We start from the raw sequence: 16936 nt of genomic DNA, 5'->3' as shown, positions 1-16936 counted from the left end.
ATCTGGGACAAGTCCCTGCTCCTTCAATTTTTTGCAGATTTAGGGCATTTTGCTGAATTACAGGCTCCTCTCCTGCAAGAAGCCCACTCCATCAGTGGAAAAATCCTTTTTTAAAGCCCTAAAACGTTTCCCTGAGAGTCCCACACCCGATGGCAGCTCCCCAGGGGCTAGCAGCACACCAAAGACGCCTCAGTACTTTGGGATGTGTGCAATGATACACACGTCTCAGCAGCTGTGGTGGTTTTGGTGAGCGTGGGGCAGTGGGAGCTGTGACCTCCCCCGGCGAGGCTGAGCAGCCCAGGGCATCTCTTCAATTGCAGCTCGGAAGCGTTTCAGAAAGGTGGCCGGAAAGGGGCAAAGAGAGTAATGATTGTCATCACAGATGGAGAGTCTCACGACAGCCCAGACCTGGAGAAGGTGATTGAGGACAGTGAGAAGGATAACGTCACCAGATATGCAGTAGCGGTAAGTGGGGGGATGGGACCTTTTGTCAGCGAATGTAGGTGGCAACGGAGCTGGGGAAGGGACTAGAGCACAAGTGTGACGGGAGTGGCTGAGGGACCTGCGGGGTTCAGCCTGGAGAACAGAAGCTGAGGGGAGACCTTCTGATCTCTGAACTGCCTGAAAGGAGCTTGGAGCCAGGTGGGGTAGGGCTCTGCTCCCCAGGAACAAGCACCAGGATGAGAGGAAAAGGCCTCAAGTTGCACCAGGGGAGGTTGAGGTTGGATCTGGGGAACAATTTCTTCCCCAAAGGGCTGTTGGGCATTGGAACAGGCTGCCCAGGGCAGTGGTGGAGTCACCATCCCTGGAGGGGTTGAACAGATGCGGAGATGAGGTTCTCAGGGACATGGGGCAGTGCCAGGGGTGGGGAACAGTTGGACTCATTGACCTTGGGGGTCTCTTCCAACCAAAATGATTCTCTGATTCTATCACATGCAAATCCGTGAGTCTTGCATTTTGATTTCAAACCTAGGTCTTGGGTTATTATAACAGAAGAGGAATCAATCCCGAAGCCTTTTTGAACGAGATAAAATTTATAGCGAGCGACCCCGATGACAAGCATTTCTTTAACGTCACGGATGAAGCAGCACTCAAAGACATCGTGGATGCCCTGGGTGAAAGGATATTTAGCTTGGAAGGTGAGTTATGATCCTCCCCGATACATCCCAGGCAGCCAAGATGCAGAGAGATGTTTCAGATATTCCCTCAGTCCTCAGTTTACTCATTTTGAACAGGTCACACCAAGGGTTTCCCTAAAATCTATTTGATATAGAACCAAAAAGCATACTCGGACTACCTTCATATACAACAAAATGTCATTATTTTGAGTGGTTTGCATCCCTCAGACACCAGGAGGGCAGATCTTCTCTCCTCCAAAGGTCACCCCTCATCCTGGCCCCTGGTATTCTGTGGTAGCTCTGTCATTAATAGCAAACCTTTGAAATTTGGCATGGGGGTCATTTGGGTCCATCCAAATCCATCCAAACCCAGCCGGGCTATAAACAGGCAAAAAAACCCCACACTGATTGCCAGGGACATTGTGGATTATAGGAATAATGTGAGGTTTTTTAGTTTATTGGCTGGAATTAAATATCAGGAAATGTTTGGTTTTTTTTCTAAATGACGGTGCTTCTAACTACCTTGTGACAAGTTTGTTGACCTTCAAAACTAAATTTATCTAAATATCATAGGAAAAACGCATCCTGGGAGGAACAATTGAAACAGAAATGGAGGGTTTTCACTGAAAATTAAGCATCTCAGGATTTGGGGGAATTTTGGTCAAACCAGCTCACAAACTCCCCACCAGTTTGTCAGTTATCTTGGTCTGTCCTGCCCAATGCTTCTCAGTGAAAGAAAACTTCCCTGGGTGAGAAGCGTCACTCAGTTGCTATTATGACACAAAATCCTCTAAATCCACATTTTTGTGTGACTGCACAGCTAGGGTAGAAGAGAACCACAGCAGGGCAGAGCTCCCAGCACCTATTAGCAGCACAAGTTTGTGTAATTGTGGTGATTTAGGGAAAAACAAGCTCATTTGTGGGAAACTGGGCCCTTTGTGCCCAGGTGAGGTGGATGCTCATCCCACCCCAACCCATCCAGCCCCTTCAGGAAAGTAAAGCTCTTCATTAAATACTAATTCCCTTTTTTTATTTTATTTTTTTTAAAGGAACCAACAAGAATGAAATTTCCTTTGGCCTGGAAATGTCCCAGACCGGATTTTCATCGCATGTTGTGGAAGTAAGAGAGTAAATGTGTTGGGTTTTTTTTGCTCCTGCCTGTGCAAGCGGGTGCTCCAGGCTTTTTACCATCACCAGCAGTTGCAGGTGGTGAGATGGACATTTTGGGCAAGTTATTAACCATGAAGTTAAATTGCTATCATGAGCATGAGGAAAAAAAATGCTGTTGCTGCTGGTGGTGGGATTCACAGGGTGCTCAGTCCCTTCCCAGCCACGGGCTCTATGAGCTGGCAGGTCTGAGCCAAAAGCAGCAGGAATTTCTGCTCAAGCTTCTCCTGGGGAGGGAAAGCATGGTGAAAAGATATGAATGAGGAGGAAATGTCATTCCAGTGTGTTTGGAAATCTCCATCTTTCCAGGTGTGCTTTGGAAAATGGTTTGCTTGATTCTTTTTTCTTTTTATTTTCTCTTCTTTTTTACCTATTTTTTCTTTCCTTTGCTTTTTTCCCTTCCCTTCCCTTCCCTTCCCTTCCCTTCCCTTCCCTTCCCTTCCCTTCCCTTCCCTTCCCTTCCCTTCCCTTCCCTTCCCTTCCCTTCCCTTCCCTTCCCTTCCCTTCCCTTCCCTTCCCTTCCCTTCCCTTCCCTTCCCTTCCCTTCCCTTCTTTCCTCCTCTTTCTCTTTTCTCCTTTTCTCCTTTTTCCTCCTTTTTTTCTTTCTTTTTTTTTTTCCTTTTATTTTCCATTTGTGACATTCCTCCCCTTTTTCCATAAAACGTGTGATTTCTGGGAGAGACCATCTGCTGCTTTTTCCTTCTGCACTCTGCAGCCTCCAAGCAGTAGACAGTCCAAGCTCTGGGCTTTTCGGGACCCCACATGTTTTCTCACACAAAACCAGCCAGTCAGGTCCCCTCATCCACCTCAGCATGAATCAGCTTTGCCCATACAAGCAGAAAGGGGCTGAATTGGCAAGAAATACCCTAAAACCAGTCCCGCTCTCATGCAGGACGGGATCTTGCTGGGGGCAGTGGGTGCCTACGACTGGAATGGAGCTGTCCTGAAGGAAACCAGCAGCGGGAAGGTCATTCCCCTGCGGGAATCCTATCTGCAGGAGTTCCCAGAGGAGCTGAAAAATCATGGAGCATATTTAGGTAAGAAAGCCAGATGAGGCTCTGCTGCCAGGCCTGAATTCATGATTTTATGCTTAATAATAGGAAGCACAACATACTTCTCGAATGACTAACAGCAGCCAGCACTGGCAGTGTAGGCGGTACTGTGCCCGGCTGTTTGCGAGGTCCCATCAGTACGAGACCCATGTTGCCCCTTGCTCGGGGATGCAGCATACCTGAGCATCCTCACCTGGGAAGGGTCCAGTGCCAAGCATAGTGTGCAGCACAAAAATGATTTAAATGCAGAAATAGCTCTGCCTGGGGTCATCTACAGCACTTACTGGAATGGTTTAAAAAGCCCTGATGAAATTTTATGCCTAGGGAGGAAATACCTGCTGGGTTAATCCGTTCCATGTGTGGCTGTTGAAGCCTGGGAGTAAAAATATCAGCCTGGTTTGCAAAATGAAGCCTCTCCAGTGATGTGCGTGCCGGGCTGAGCTGCCCAGTGGCAGGGAGGGGGTGGCATGCTGTGGGGTCACCCATGGTGTGTTGGGGCTCTTCCCTCTGGTGGGGACACAAATGGCCCCTGGACACGTGGGTCATCTCTTGGGGTGACAGCAGACTGTCCCCCGGGCTCAGCTGTGAGTGCCTGGAGTGGGAGCGGCTGCAGCTGTGCCAGGGGTTACTGTGACAGTATGTGGGAACTCAGCTGGGCTCTGGCTTTCCCATTGCCTCTATTTAAAAAACAAAAACAAAACCAAAATGAAACAGAAACATTAAGGAAAATGCTGGTGCATCGTGCTGCAGAGCAGCCTGGCTTACCCAGCGCTGGGACCTGGGCATTTCAAAGCTGATGCTTGGCTTAGGAATATCCTCCATGGAGGGGAATATTTCTTCACCCCTGGGAAAGGGGTCTGTGATCCCTGGTAATCCCTGGAGATACTCAAAATTCAACTGGATGTGACCCTGAGTGATCTGATCCAGCTTCACTGTTGGCTGGGCTTTGAGTTTCTAATAATTTAAGTAGCATTTAAAACTGACTGTGAATGTGCAGAAACCTGGAGCTGAGTGTAAAAAATGGGATTCTGTGGCCTCAGCGTTATATTCGTACATAAGCTCATCTGCAACTGGTGGCAAGTGCTGCATCCCAGTGTGCAACGTGATGTCAGTGACCCCGGCACAAAAAATAACCCATCTGGATAGAAAAGAGGGATTGTGCCGGATCATTTGCTTATGCAGGGTTATTTCCATGAGGACTCGTGAGTAGTGGTTTTGATGGATTTGGGGCTTTTATTGACCTGGGAACATTCACGTCAAGCATCAGCAAAGTCTTTCACGCTTGGTTTCAGCCGCGGTGATGCCGGGGTCTCAGAGGAGCGGAGCAGCGGGTGCCGCAGCCTCCCAGTGCATGCACATCGCTCGTGTTTGTTTAATTTGATGTGAGCCATGAAGTAAAACACTTACCGGGCTGGGAATTGGGCTTGCGTTCTGTGGAAGAAGGATTTTGCACAGGATTTGCTGGCTGCGTTAGGCAGTGCCAAAACTTCTGGTGCAGCTGCACTGCTCGGGGTGTAGGTAGGACCTGAGCAAGCGGCTCAAAGCCCAGGGTCAGGGCGCTGGGGTTTATTTGAATGACTTTATCTTTGAAGAAATCTGTGTTTCTAGTTTCCCAATCTGGGAGGCGGCCAGATTTGTATCAGCAGCTGAGGGTTAATGGGAAGCAGAGCACCAGGCTGGGAGCAGCGTGGCTGTGCTCACCCTGCGCACGTCCCCCTTCCAGGTTACACCGTCTCCTCCGTCATATCCACCAAGCACGAGCGGATTTATGTTGCGGGAGCACCCAGGTTCAACCACACTGGGAAAGTCATCATTTTCAGCATGCACAACAACCAAAACCTCACCATCCATCAGGCACTGAAGGGGGAACAGGTAATGCCAGGGCACACGCTGCCAAGGATACTGCAGGGATTTTTGAACCTGGTGCACGTGGTCCTCCATAAATTCTCCCTCTTCATTTTGCAAATTGTTCTGTTCGAATAGTTGAGCAGTGTGATGCATCCACAGGCAGCTGGGGGTGCCCTGGCTGTCGCTGGGCCTGCACCTCCAAATCATGATGCTGTAGCAGGGATGGGGCTCAGAATATCCCTGTGAGACTCGCCAGGAAGGGTGGCAGTGCCCCTGCACACTGGGGTCATTGCTCCCATCCCACCCCCTCCTCAATCTCCTCCAGATCGGCTCCTACTATGGCAGTGAGATCAACTCCCTCGATGTCAACGGCGATGGTGTCACCGACGTTTTGCTGGTGGGAGCCCCCATGTACTTCAGCGAGGGCAGAGAGAGGGGCAAGGTCTATGTCTACACCCTGCGCCAGGTACAGGGCAGCACCGTGGGGTGAGACGGGGATGCTGCAGGGTTTGAGATGTTTGAGTGCTAGCACAGGAGCTGTGTCACCTCCCTGGGGTGGCTTGGGGCTGTGCAGACCCACCAGCATATTCTCCATCCTTTTTGCCTCCCCCCAAACCAAGGGCACCCTCCTGCCTGGGGCTGTGGGAAGCAGCGAGGTCAGTCCTTCCACCATTGCTTCAGGGCACAGATGGAACATGTGCCACCCCTCTCCCCTTCCCTGGCACACAGCAGGACTGTGGGGCAGGACCAGCTTTCTGTTTCCCTCAATTCTGGCTCAAAATACAGTTTCTGAGCCAAATCCCTCAGGCTCCAGGGTTGTGCGGGACAGCAAGCAGGTTGTGCTCTATATCCAAGGCTGCAGGGCCTGCCCAGAGCAGCAAGAGCCCCCATATCTAAAGCATAACTCTTAATGCAATTACTTATGTAGGATACTATAAAAGGAGGCAGAGCTGGTGTGGCGCTCATTCATTCCCAAGAATGTGCAGAGCAGAAGGTCCTGCAGTCCCAGGAGGGCTTTCATGTCATTCCTTGCACACCACTGTATCTCATTTGGTCACCTTTGAGGATTTTCTCCTCTTGCCAGGCTTGCTGATGATGGTTTTTGGTTTTTGGTTTCCCTTTTCTCTGGCTGGCCCAGCAGAACCTCTTCGTTTCCAGCGGTGCCCTGATCGATCTGCAGAGCTACCAGAACTCCCGCTTTGGGTCCTGCATTGCCGCCGTGCCCGACCTCAACCAGGACTCCTACAACGACCTTGTCGTCGGGGCACCTTTGGAGGACGAGCACCAAGGAGCCATCTATATCTACCTCGGCTTCAAAGAGACCATCCTGAAGAAGTACAAGCAGGTATAGCCACTGGGTGCTTTGGTTGTCCTCATCCTTCATTAGAATAAAAGTAATTTGTGCCCATTTTAAGGACAGATAGAGCATAATGGCCTCAAGTTGTGCCAGGGAAGGTTCAGACTGGATATTAGGAAAAAATTCTTCCCAGAAAGGGTTGCAAAGCAGTGGAACAGGCTGTCTAGGGCAGTGGTGGAGTCACCATCCCTGGAGGGGTTTAAAAGGCACATAGATGAGTTTCTTAGGGACATGGCTTAGTGCTAGAGTTGGGTTATGGTTGAACTGATGATCTTGAGGTTCTCTTCTAAGCAAGATGATTCTATGATTCTATAATAAATTCAAATGCAGGATTGTGTTGTTAATTATTATTGATGGATATTTTCTCCCACAAGGTGGCCAAAACAAAGCAAACATAAGGTATGAAAAACATGCTTGAAATTAGGGGCAATGCTTAGCACTCAGTGCAATGGATTGCAAGAGATAAAATATTTCTTACACTCGTTAGAAATGGTAACAGTGCAGAGTAAATCCAGCAGAAATCTCTGGATTGTGTCTCTGAACTGCTCACATTCCCTGGAAAATTATCTTGGATGCAATCGTTTGGAAAGGGGCATCATCAGTAGTGTGGGGGAGGTCAGTGTGGTGAACCCCTCCTTGGCAGGCAGGGATGCTCCTGCTGGAAACACGTCTGGATTCTCCCCTTTGCTTTTCAGCGGATAGCGGCTGCCGACCTCGTGCCGGGCCTGATGTATTTTGGATGCAGCATCCACGGGCAGCTGGACCTGAACGAAGACGGGCTTGTGGACTTGGCTGTCGGCTCTCTGGGGAACGCCGTGCTGCTGTGGTTAGCTGCATCTCATTTGGCACTTTCCTCTGCCCAAAGCGCATTGCAATATCATGTTTTTCAGGGAAAAACTGATCTCCCAACAATTTTCCCACAATAATGATCCCCTGTCCAGCAGGGCCATGCGATTTCAATGAAGTTGGACCCTAGAAGGAGATCAGAGTCGATTTTACATTTAATTTCATTATTAGTTCCCCAAGAGTCTCAGACCAGCTGATCGATTTGTGGTGATTTGCCCAGGCTTCCTCCATATTATTTAATAAGAACAACTTAATATTTGCAAATATTGATTAATGTTTAGAAAGTCGCTTGAAGCTGTGAGGATGGAGGGAAGCTGTGCTCTGCAGAAATAAGGTTTGCCTTTGAAAATGTCATGTGCATCCAGGGGGCCAAATTCTGCTCTTGGTGCTGAGCCACTTCACTGGCATTAACAGGAGGCAAATATGTACAAGAGATTTTATTCTTCAAATACTACATAGATGAGCTGAGAGTAGATTGGCATGCCATGGTAGCCTTTGGTCTTCCTCAGCACCTTCTTGATATTGGGTAAAAGGGTGAAAAGGGTGAATCTGGAGACTTTTGGAGGCTGCTGCAGATGTCTGCAGGTGTTCCATGCCACAGCACATCTCCCAACCCCTGCTCTCCCCACAGGTCCCGCAGCGTGGTCCAGATCAATGCCAGCATCCGCTTCGAGCCCTCCAAAATCAACATCTTCACCAAGGACTGCAAGCGGAATGGGAAGGATGCCACCTGCATGTCGGCCTTCATCTGCTTCACTGCTGTCTTCCTTTCAGCTCACTTCCAGACGGCCAGCGTGGGTAAGTGGCACGGCGGCTCATGCAAAAAAAAACCCCAGTTGAAGCACTATTTAGGTCTTCAGCCCCGAGGGAGCACCCAGCTTCTGCCAGGAGAAACCATCCAGGAGCTTGGCATGGTGTGAGGAGTGCATGTTGCCATCTGCCGCATCCCTTTTTTCCCACAAATTTGTCCCTGTCCTGGCTGATGTAGCAGGAACAGTGGCTCTGCCATTAAGCATTTGCCAAGAGACAACCCAAGGACGCAACCTGACCCATGTTTGACCTCTTTTCTCCCCTGTGCCCTGGGGCCAAGCTCTCCTGCAGCTTCCCTTGCCGTGGTACTTGTGACAGGGATGTCACCACCACCTCCCCAGCCAGCAGGAGAGGACGTGCCCAGACCATGTCCCACAGATCTCATCCATCCTCCCCACTGCAGGGGCACAAAACATCTGCTGACCAGATGTGCATTTTTCCCCAATACCCTCAGGAATCTCTCTGAAATTATTGGCAGATCTTCTATTAAACACGTTGCAGTGACCCCAGATCTACCCGACGGATGCCCGTGACTCAGCTGAAGCCTGAGGGAGTGACAGCAGCTCATCCCGGCAGCAAACGGGTTTCTGAGCAAAGCCAAAGGAAAAACAAGGATTTTGATTTGTGCTATCAAATGTTTTCCTCCTAACCGCTGTCACTGCAGAGCTTGCAGGACAAAAAGCTGAGTGGGGTTTCCTGTTCTATGATCCTACCAAACAAGTAGCAATAACTATAACCTGATTTTCCCTTAGCATGCTCCCTCACATGTTTCTCCTAGTGGGACAATAGGGGTTTGAGCGCACAAAAGCCCATTTTTTGACCCGGTGTTGCCATGTAGTGAGTGTGCCTGTCACTGTTCTCCCCCCAGCGCTGCGGTACAATGCCACCATCGATGAGCGCAGGTACACGCCACGGGCGCACCTGGACGAGAGCAGTGAGCGGCACACGCAGAAGGGGTTGGTGCTGCTTGGTGGGCGAGAGCATTGCGACCGGCTCCAGTTCCATGTCCTGGTGAGTGAGAAGGAGGACAAGGATGGGGTGTCCTCCTCTGTCAGCCCACGGAGGGGACCAAACTGCCCAAGCAAAGATGCTCTCCAACTTACACAAAACAGCAATGCACCCCAATGGCTTCATGGGGCTGGAAATGAGAATTATCCCCCAGCCCAGGTTTCTTCATGCTGGGATTGATGTGGGCAACAGAGCTGGGGAAGTGGCTGGACTACAAGTGTAATGGGAGCGGCTGAGGGACCTGGGGGTTCAACCTGGAGAACAGGAGCTGAGGGGAGACCTCCTGATCTCTGAACTGCCTGAAAGGAGCTTGGAGCCAGGAGGGGTCGGGCTCTGCTCCCCAGGAACAAGCACCAGGATGAGAAGAAACGGCCTCAAGTTGCACCAGGGGAGGCTGAGGTTGGATCTGGGGAACAATTTCTTCCCCAAAGGGCTGTTGGGCATTGGAACAGGCTGCCCAGGGCAGTGGTGGAGTCACCATCCCTGGAGGGGTTGAACAGACGGAGATGAGGTTCTCAGGTACATGGGGTAGTGCCAGGGGTGGGTTAACAGTTGGACTTGATGATTTTGAAGGTCTCTTCCAGCCTAAATGGTTCTGTGATTCTATGGTCAGGGATGGAGCTGCCGGCACACAGCAGCTGCTGGATCCCCAAGCACTGACTTCATCGCAGCCCCAGCCTGCGCTCAGCTCCTTTCCGTGAGCCGCTGGCCGTGCCCTCAGAGAGGGCGTGCACTCTGTACGCTCAAGTCAGGCTGCTTCTCCTGCTCCATAATTGGTGAAAACTCATTTTTCCATCAGGAACCAAATTCCTCCATGCCAGTCCCTGTTGCTCGCACCCTCTGCACCCCTCTGACCATCAGGGTCCCCTTCTTTGGGTGTAGAAGCTGGAGAAACCCTCTGCACCGCTCACAGGGAACAGCTGATGCACAAACCTGGCCAAAATCAAACATTCCCAGCAAATGATGAGAATATTGCAGTGGCCAGGGAGGACCGAGCTGCCAGACTGGCCCAGCCCCAAGCGCTGGCCTGAACTGCCGTGAACTTTTGGGAAATTTGAGTCTGGAGCTTGTGATTTAGCCGGAGAAGCATCTCACTCCAAAGCATCAAACTGCACCCGGTATGGCTGGAACAATATATGCGAAGAGCTCACAGAGCTGCAGGAAAGGTGCAGCTTTGTTACTGGGTGGACAAGCACCATGTAGGGGCTGCAGGGTATCTCTGTCCCCATATAGGATTCTGACTTGGGGACAGCTTGCCCCTGGAGCATCCATTTTTTGGGGCCAGCATCTCCAGGGTGAAGTATTTCCCACACAGTCAGGCATGCAGGTGTGAATGGGTATTGTGCAGCACCGCGGAGCTCAGGTTGTCCCTTTCCCTTTGGAAGGGTTAGCTGGAGAAGACAGGATGATCACACACCAAGTATACTAGACTACGAAGTTTTTATTTCATAAAATAATCACACATGCCTGTTCTGCTTTACCTTTCTCTCCGACGCTGCTGCCCATGCATGGGCTCTGTCCTTCTCAGCACTGCTTTCTGTCTCTCACAGGACACAGCTGACTATGTGAAGCCGGTGACATTCTCCATCGACTATGAGCTGGAGCACCCTGAGAATGGTCCCATGCTGGATGACGGCTGGCCCACCTCACTCAAAGTCTCGGTAGGTAGCAGCGCCCTCGTCTCAGGGCACCTTTTGTCAGGCATTTAGCAGATTTATCTCTTTTTTTAATAATTTGCTTCTTAACCTGGGGGCTGTAATCCCTGGTCTCTCCTGTGATAGCAACACGTTTGCATTCACTGCAGCCTGGAATCACCGCCCGTGTCCCTTCTTCTGGGAGTATAACTTCTGGTGCAAAGTGTCATTGAGCTGCTCTTGTTGTCCCCCTTAGGTTCCTTTCTGGAATGGGTGCAATGAGGATGAGCACTGCGTCCCTGACCTGGTCCTGGATGCCAGAAGTGATGTGCCCAGTGCCATGTGAGTAGCTCACCCAGATCATACTCCCAACCAGTATCACAAACCAGGGGGGCTTCAAAACCCAGTCCCAACCCATGCTCCATACACACTGGCGTCACAGCTGGCCCTTCATCCGGCATCACCAGGAAGTTCACCCAACATCACCACAAGGTTCATTCAACATCTTCATGAGGTGCTTTTCGGCACCCTCTCTCACAGCGGGTCTCAGAGCCTCCTCCTGCTCCCTGCCTGGAATGAATTGGTGGTTTTTCAGGGAATCCACAAAACAACTAATATTTGATGCCATGGTGATGAGTCCCAGGGAGACAAATCAGTAAATAACAGGGGGGAATAAATTGCTGGCATTACCTACTTGGCAATTATAAGCTTGACTCACTCAGCAGAAATAATTATATGCTACATCTGATTGCTTAGAGAGCTTTGAAAGGTTTTTTAGGAGCACAGGAACCTGAACCTCTTTCTTCCATCAACAGTAGTGGGCTCAGGGCCAGTGTTGCTACCTGGGGATTACTTGTGTCCCATAATTCAGCGTTTATTGCTCTGTCTCCTGTAAAGCTCTTGGTCCCAAGGCTGTGACCCAGAGCATCACCAGTCCTGGCTGGGCCGCTCTGCGGGAAGTTGAAGTGAGCTGTAGGTGGGCGATTATTTATGGATCTTAGTAGCTGGAGTCCTGTGAAAAACCATAGGCAGATGCCATGGTCTACCAGAGTGCCAGACCTCCAGTCTGGTTCCTCCTGAAGCCCGAGGAGCTCTCCTGGTGGCATCAGTTGGGGAGGGGATTGTGCCCAGCGAGAGTAACTGGTATGGAGGTGATTTCTGCTGAGAAAACCACTTTTGAGGTGACTTGTTGGAATTGAGCTATTCCTTCAAATCAGTGCCCTGGCTGCCCTGCTGGTGGAGGCAGAAGGTGGCTCTGAAGGTGACACCATCCTACATTTTCCTTTTTTTTCCTTTTTCTTTTAATTTTTTTCCTTTTTTTTCCTCTTTTTTTTTTTTTTTCCTTTTCTTTCCTTTTTTTCCCTTTCTTTTTCCTTTTTTTCCTTCTTCCCTCCTTCCCTTCCCTCCTCTGCAGGGAGTTCTGCCGGCGGGCACTGCGGAGGCCACCACCAGACTGCTCAGCCTTCAGCCTCTCCTTTGACAGTCCCGTCTTCATCATCGAGAGCAGCAGGAGGAGGGTGGCTGTGGAGGCGGCACTGGAGAACCGAGGTGAAAACGCCTATAGCACTGTCCTCAACATCTCCTTCTCCAGAAACCTCCAGTTCGCCAGCTTGATCCCCAAGGTGAGGCTGCCGGGGGAGATCTGAGGGTTTCCAGAGACTCTTCTAAGCCCGGACGGATGAGAAAGCTGCGTCCTAATCCAGAGCCCAAAAACGTCTCCATCCCTCATAAATCAGACATGTTTATGGACTTAGTTTCTAAGCGCTTACAGCCCTTTCAGCTCTTTATTTTGGAAGTACAAAAACACTTGAATTTCAAGAGCCTGAAATAAGGTCAAATGCAGATGAAATTATTTCCCTCTTTATTTTTTCTACTCCAATAGTTTAAAAATACTTGCTGCACACGGCCAAATTCCCGTCAGGGATGAATTTTTGCAGCTGAGATATAACTCCTGGAAGTATGGGCTGATAACGGGAATGTGGCCACAGCTCAGCACCGAGCTAGGCAATGCTACTTCTCTCCCCTGGATGAGCCTGTCCCCGTGCCATGGGGACCCTCCCCAGTATTTCTCCCCACCACCACTCGCTCATCTCAGTGCCATTCCTCTCTCGTCCCATCAAGGTTTGGGAAATCTGCTGATGCTGCTGAGCCCCCCCTTACTCCCCAATGACTTCATAACCACCCACAGATCCCATGTCCTGCCTTTGTTTTTCTACAAGCTGTGCCAAGGGAAAATTGTGGGGCACGCTGCCCACAAAATAAGAAAAAAATGCCTTTTCTGAGAGATTACTCCCAATTAAGTGAGGGGAAAAACCCTTCGGTGCTCGGTAACAGAAAATACCACTCAGTGGTGGCAGCAGGAAATATCTGCAGCTGGTTATAGAAGCATCAGGCTGCTAATGGATTCCTGACTGCTACTCTTTATAAATAAGCAAATTGCCAACCAGAGGGGATGTATGTTTGTGTCAGAGGCAATACAGAGACCCAAATAAAAAGTAGCTGTGGCCCCAGAAAGTCCACAGCCACATAAGACGAGTGAGAGAAAGCTCCAGGCTGTTGATGATGGCTGTCAAGGCATTTTCCCTGTGGCTGATGCTGGGATGTTTCAGCTGGTGGCCAGGCAGAATAATATTATAGTTCTTGTTATCTCTTGATGCTTCTCTGTGTCTCCTTATTACAGAAGAATATTCTTCTTCCCGGCTATAGTGCCAAGAATAACCAAGTTCATTCATTCACTGCTGTAGTTAAATTTCTAAGGAGGATTTAAATCAGAAATCTGGAAGCCAGTTGCTAGAAATGTCCCTCTCCAGGAATGGTCCTAGAAATTCAGCTGCAGAGGCAGGATTCCCAGCCTGCAGAAAGAGGTGTTGGTTGGTTGCTTGGTTTGGTTGGATGTTTTTTCCAGAAGTCAAAGCCTATTTTGAGCCCTACAGGTATTTTTGCTGCTTTCATAAAGAGACAGATCATGGGGCTTGTGCCTAGTGTCATGGACACTTCATGTCCTATTTTAGGATGACACAGACATCAACATTGACTGCATGACCGAAGACAAGAACCCCAACAAGAAGGTGTGCAATGTCAGCTACCCGTTCTTCCGCGCCAAGGCCAAGGTACAGCTGGACAACTTAGAGGGACTAGATGACCTTTGAAAGTCCCTTCCAATCCAAACTATTCTATGGTTCTACTCCCTCCCACTCAAGAGAGGCATCACCCACAGGTTGGGACCCCTCTGCCCCCAGCATGGCCACAGGGCTGCATCCATCCATCTTCGGGCTGGGCGGCTTTGAACAGGATTTATAAATATAAACTTTGGTTTCTTCCCTTTCTCTGTCTGTTGTTGGAGTTTGGAAGGTGCATTAGGGGATTCAGGGTGGTTGAGATGCTCTCTTGATGCACCAAAATCAAAGCCAGCTCCTAAGAGTCAAAGAATTTGACTCCAGTTCTTTGGGGCCATTTAAAGTTAGCTTCAAACCACTGCTGGTGACTTCCCTGAGCTCCCTCCTTTCAGCACAAGGCACCTTTCCCTGCCTGACAGGTTTTCTTTGCTCTGAACTCCCGGACTCCCTCTGGACCCTCCTTTGAGCCTGCCCAAGCACCTCAGGCTGGTGGCACCATCCAGACCCCAGCTCACCACCGTTTCCAGCGCTGGCTGTAACCCCAGCTCCAGCAAGTATCATCTTTTTAGATGCCATAAACCCCTTTGCAAATGTTATGTGCAACATCAAGGAAAAGCAAGGAGATGCCGTGGGCAGAGCAGGACCTCACTCACCGGGGTCATCTTGTGAAATCTCGTCCTGCATCCCCATAGGAAAACTGGATCTAAGGGCAAAAATTTTTCCAACCACCGTGTCTGTCTGAAGCTTTTCCTTGTCAGAAGCTTGAAAATGAGGGATGAGCTCCAGGCACCTCACTAAGAATTTAAAGCTCCCAAAAAAGCACTCTCAGATGCCTGTGGCCATCCACGAGAGCACAGCAGCCCGGCTCCCCATGACCTACGGGGGCTGGGAATGCATCTGCGTGGCATCAGGTAGTCCAGGTCCTGCCAAGACAAAGACAAGCTGGAAATGAAAGTTTGGCCCAAGAGGCAGCAGGAGCTTTAATATTATCCTCAGCTGTGCAGTCCCAGACAGTTTGAGGTCATCGCCACAGATGTGACATTTATCACATTTTATTGTTGTTGGCCTCTCTCCGGCTGCCTTCCCCCCGCCAGCCGACCCCGTGCCGCAGATGGGAGCGAGCGGCCTCTCGCTGCAGATCCCCCGGAGGGTTTCTCTTCCAATCTCAGAGAAAAAGCAAAAAAAATCCCACATTGTGCAGGGCTGAGAGTCAATCCTGAAAATCCCCAGCGTGGCCTCTCCTCTCCCTGGAAAGCCAAGGCAGCATCTCCCAATGGGATCAGGGAGACGCTCTCAACTTTTGGTTGTTTGTTTTTTTTTTCCCCTAATGCTTTCTCCAATCTGTTTCCAACCCACACAGGTAGCTTTTCGTCTGGATTTTGAATTCAGCAAGTCGATTTTCCTTCAAAGTATGGAGATCTACTTGATCGCCAACAGGTTCGTGGTTGCTTCATCCCTTGTTTGCAAGGTCGACGGGACATTGCCTGCTCACATTGGGTTTCCTTCTTCCATAGCTGCAGGTGCTTTACTTGGGGAATAAACACAAGGAAATCTGATTGTCATGGGTTATTAGAGAATACACAGCCCTGCATTCACAAACCAGATTATTTTTATTTATCAATATATTTATATCCACCATTTTTTGGTGGCTCTGCAGTTACTGCCAGAGGTTCCAGCCACTGCTGCTTTCTTACCCACCTTCACAACTGCAAACACTCCCAGGAAACATAACTCCTGACAGCTTTACAAAATTCTTCTCACTCAATTGCCCTGCACAGGTAAAGTTTTCTGACAGAAAAGTGAAAACTCATTAGGATTTTTTTTTAATTTTCATCAATTACTAGAGCAAATAAGGATTCATTTTAAGGCTGCTGGGTGTGAAAACCCACTCCAAATTATCTACTTCTATGGCTTTGGGCTAATAAAAGTTACAGAAGAAAATTGCTTTGGCTGAAAAAGAGAAAGTTCAGCCCTTCCCCACCTGCTTCCTATGACTCCCCAAAAATTCAAAGGGGAGCCAACTCTCACCTCTTCCCCTGCTTGTCCCACTGCCATTTCAGCGACAGCGAGGAGAAGGAGAGCACCAAGGAGGACAACGTCGCCCACCTCAATTTTCACCTGAAGTACGAAGCCGACCTGCTTTTCACCAGGTGGGTGTTTTTGGGGGGGGACACAGCTTTTGGGGGAACACATCTTGCAGGGTGCCTGGGAAAAACAGTGCTGGTCCCACAGGAGCTGCCTTCAAACAGAGCCCAGTGAAAACTCAGCTTTAATTCGAGGAACCAGCTTAAAAAAAGGGCTGAAGGAACCATAAAATCAGGCGCATCCCGCTCAGTGGGTCCTTATAAAAATCAACAGCAAAGAGCAACGAGGTGCTGTGCTTTCATAACGGTTAAACGCACAAGTGTTATTAAATAGGTGTGAGAGAATATTTGAATGTATTTTTTTAAGAGGAAAAAGTACTTATTGTAGGTAATAATGTTCATAACATGTGTTACTAGCCAGTGTCTGGGCTGGGAGCCATCCCAATAAAAAATGGTCTCACCAGAAGCTGTGCTGAGGGATGTGTGTGGAAGGGTTTGGGCACCAACTGTAACTAAAGCAGAGCGTCCTCGGTCCAAGAAGAGCAGGGAACTAAGACACAGATGATAATTTATTAACCTGATTATAAAAAAAAAAAAAAAAAAAAAAAAAAGTGGACCCCAAAAGAACATTCCCTGGCACCGCTTGCTGTAATTCTTAGCAGATTTTTGAGACCTTCAGTAGTTTTTTTTTTATCCTAGAGGCAGCGGGGCACTGAAAATAAAGCTACTTTAATACTTAGAATTTATGGGGAGCAAGAGGATTCTCAATTTAACAAATGTCAGAATCACCCTTACAGGAGAAGGGAGAACTTGGAGGAAAAGTAACAGCACCCAAAATTCAAATTTGGGCACCTTGGCAAGGGGGAAAAGGGGAATAACTTTAAAGGGTTTGGGGC

The 16936-nt window shown here is 49.4% G+C and overlaps 1 protein-coding gene across 3 annotated transcripts in view; it reads left to right on the top strand.

Annotated features, from left to right (window-relative positions):
- The window catches only part of ITGA11 (integrin subunit alpha 11), a 47650-nt gene that overhangs the window by 25983 nt on the left and 4731 nt on the right, over nt 1–16936 (top strand). For 2 of the 3 annotated variants that reach the window (XM_021299335.2, XM_021299337.2), the window contains 16 exons: nt 321–465; nt 974–1139; nt 2168–2238; nt 3178–3322; nt 5061–5209; nt 5511–5651; nt 6324–6530; nt 7238–7368; nt 8020–8186; nt 9067–9209; nt 10757–10867; nt 11097–11182; nt 12255–12462; nt 13852–13950; nt 15317–15393; nt 16017–16106. In XM_021299335.2, coding sequence (XP_021155010.2) covers nt 321–465; nt 974–1139; nt 2168–2238; nt 3178–3322; nt 5061–5209; nt 5511–5651; nt 6324–6530; nt 7238–7368; nt 8020–8186; nt 9067–9209; nt 10757–10867; nt 11097–11182; nt 12255–12462; nt 13852–13950; nt 15317–15393; nt 16017–16106 — 2136 coding nt within the window. The remainder of the gene's footprint in view (nt 1–320; nt 466–973; nt 1140–2167; nt 2239–3177; nt 3323–5060; nt 5210–5510; nt 5652–6323; nt 6531–7237; nt 7369–8019; nt 8187–9066; nt 9210–10756; nt 10868–11096; nt 11183–12254; nt 12463–13851; nt 13951–15316; nt 15394–16016; nt 16107–16936) is intronic. The other variant, XM_005511186.3, reaches the window with a different exon arrangement.

Source organism: Columba livia, chromosome 11, assembly GCF_036013475.1.
Source record: "Columba livia isolate bColLiv1 breed racing homer chromosome 11, bColLiv1.pat.W.v2, whole genome shotgun sequence".
Classification (NCBI taxonomy): domain Eukaryota; kingdom Metazoa; phylum Chordata; class Aves; order Columbiformes; family Columbidae; genus Columba; species Columba livia.
Note: the sequence above shows the minus strand (reverse complement) of the source record. Positions and strands in the feature narration are given on the sequence as shown.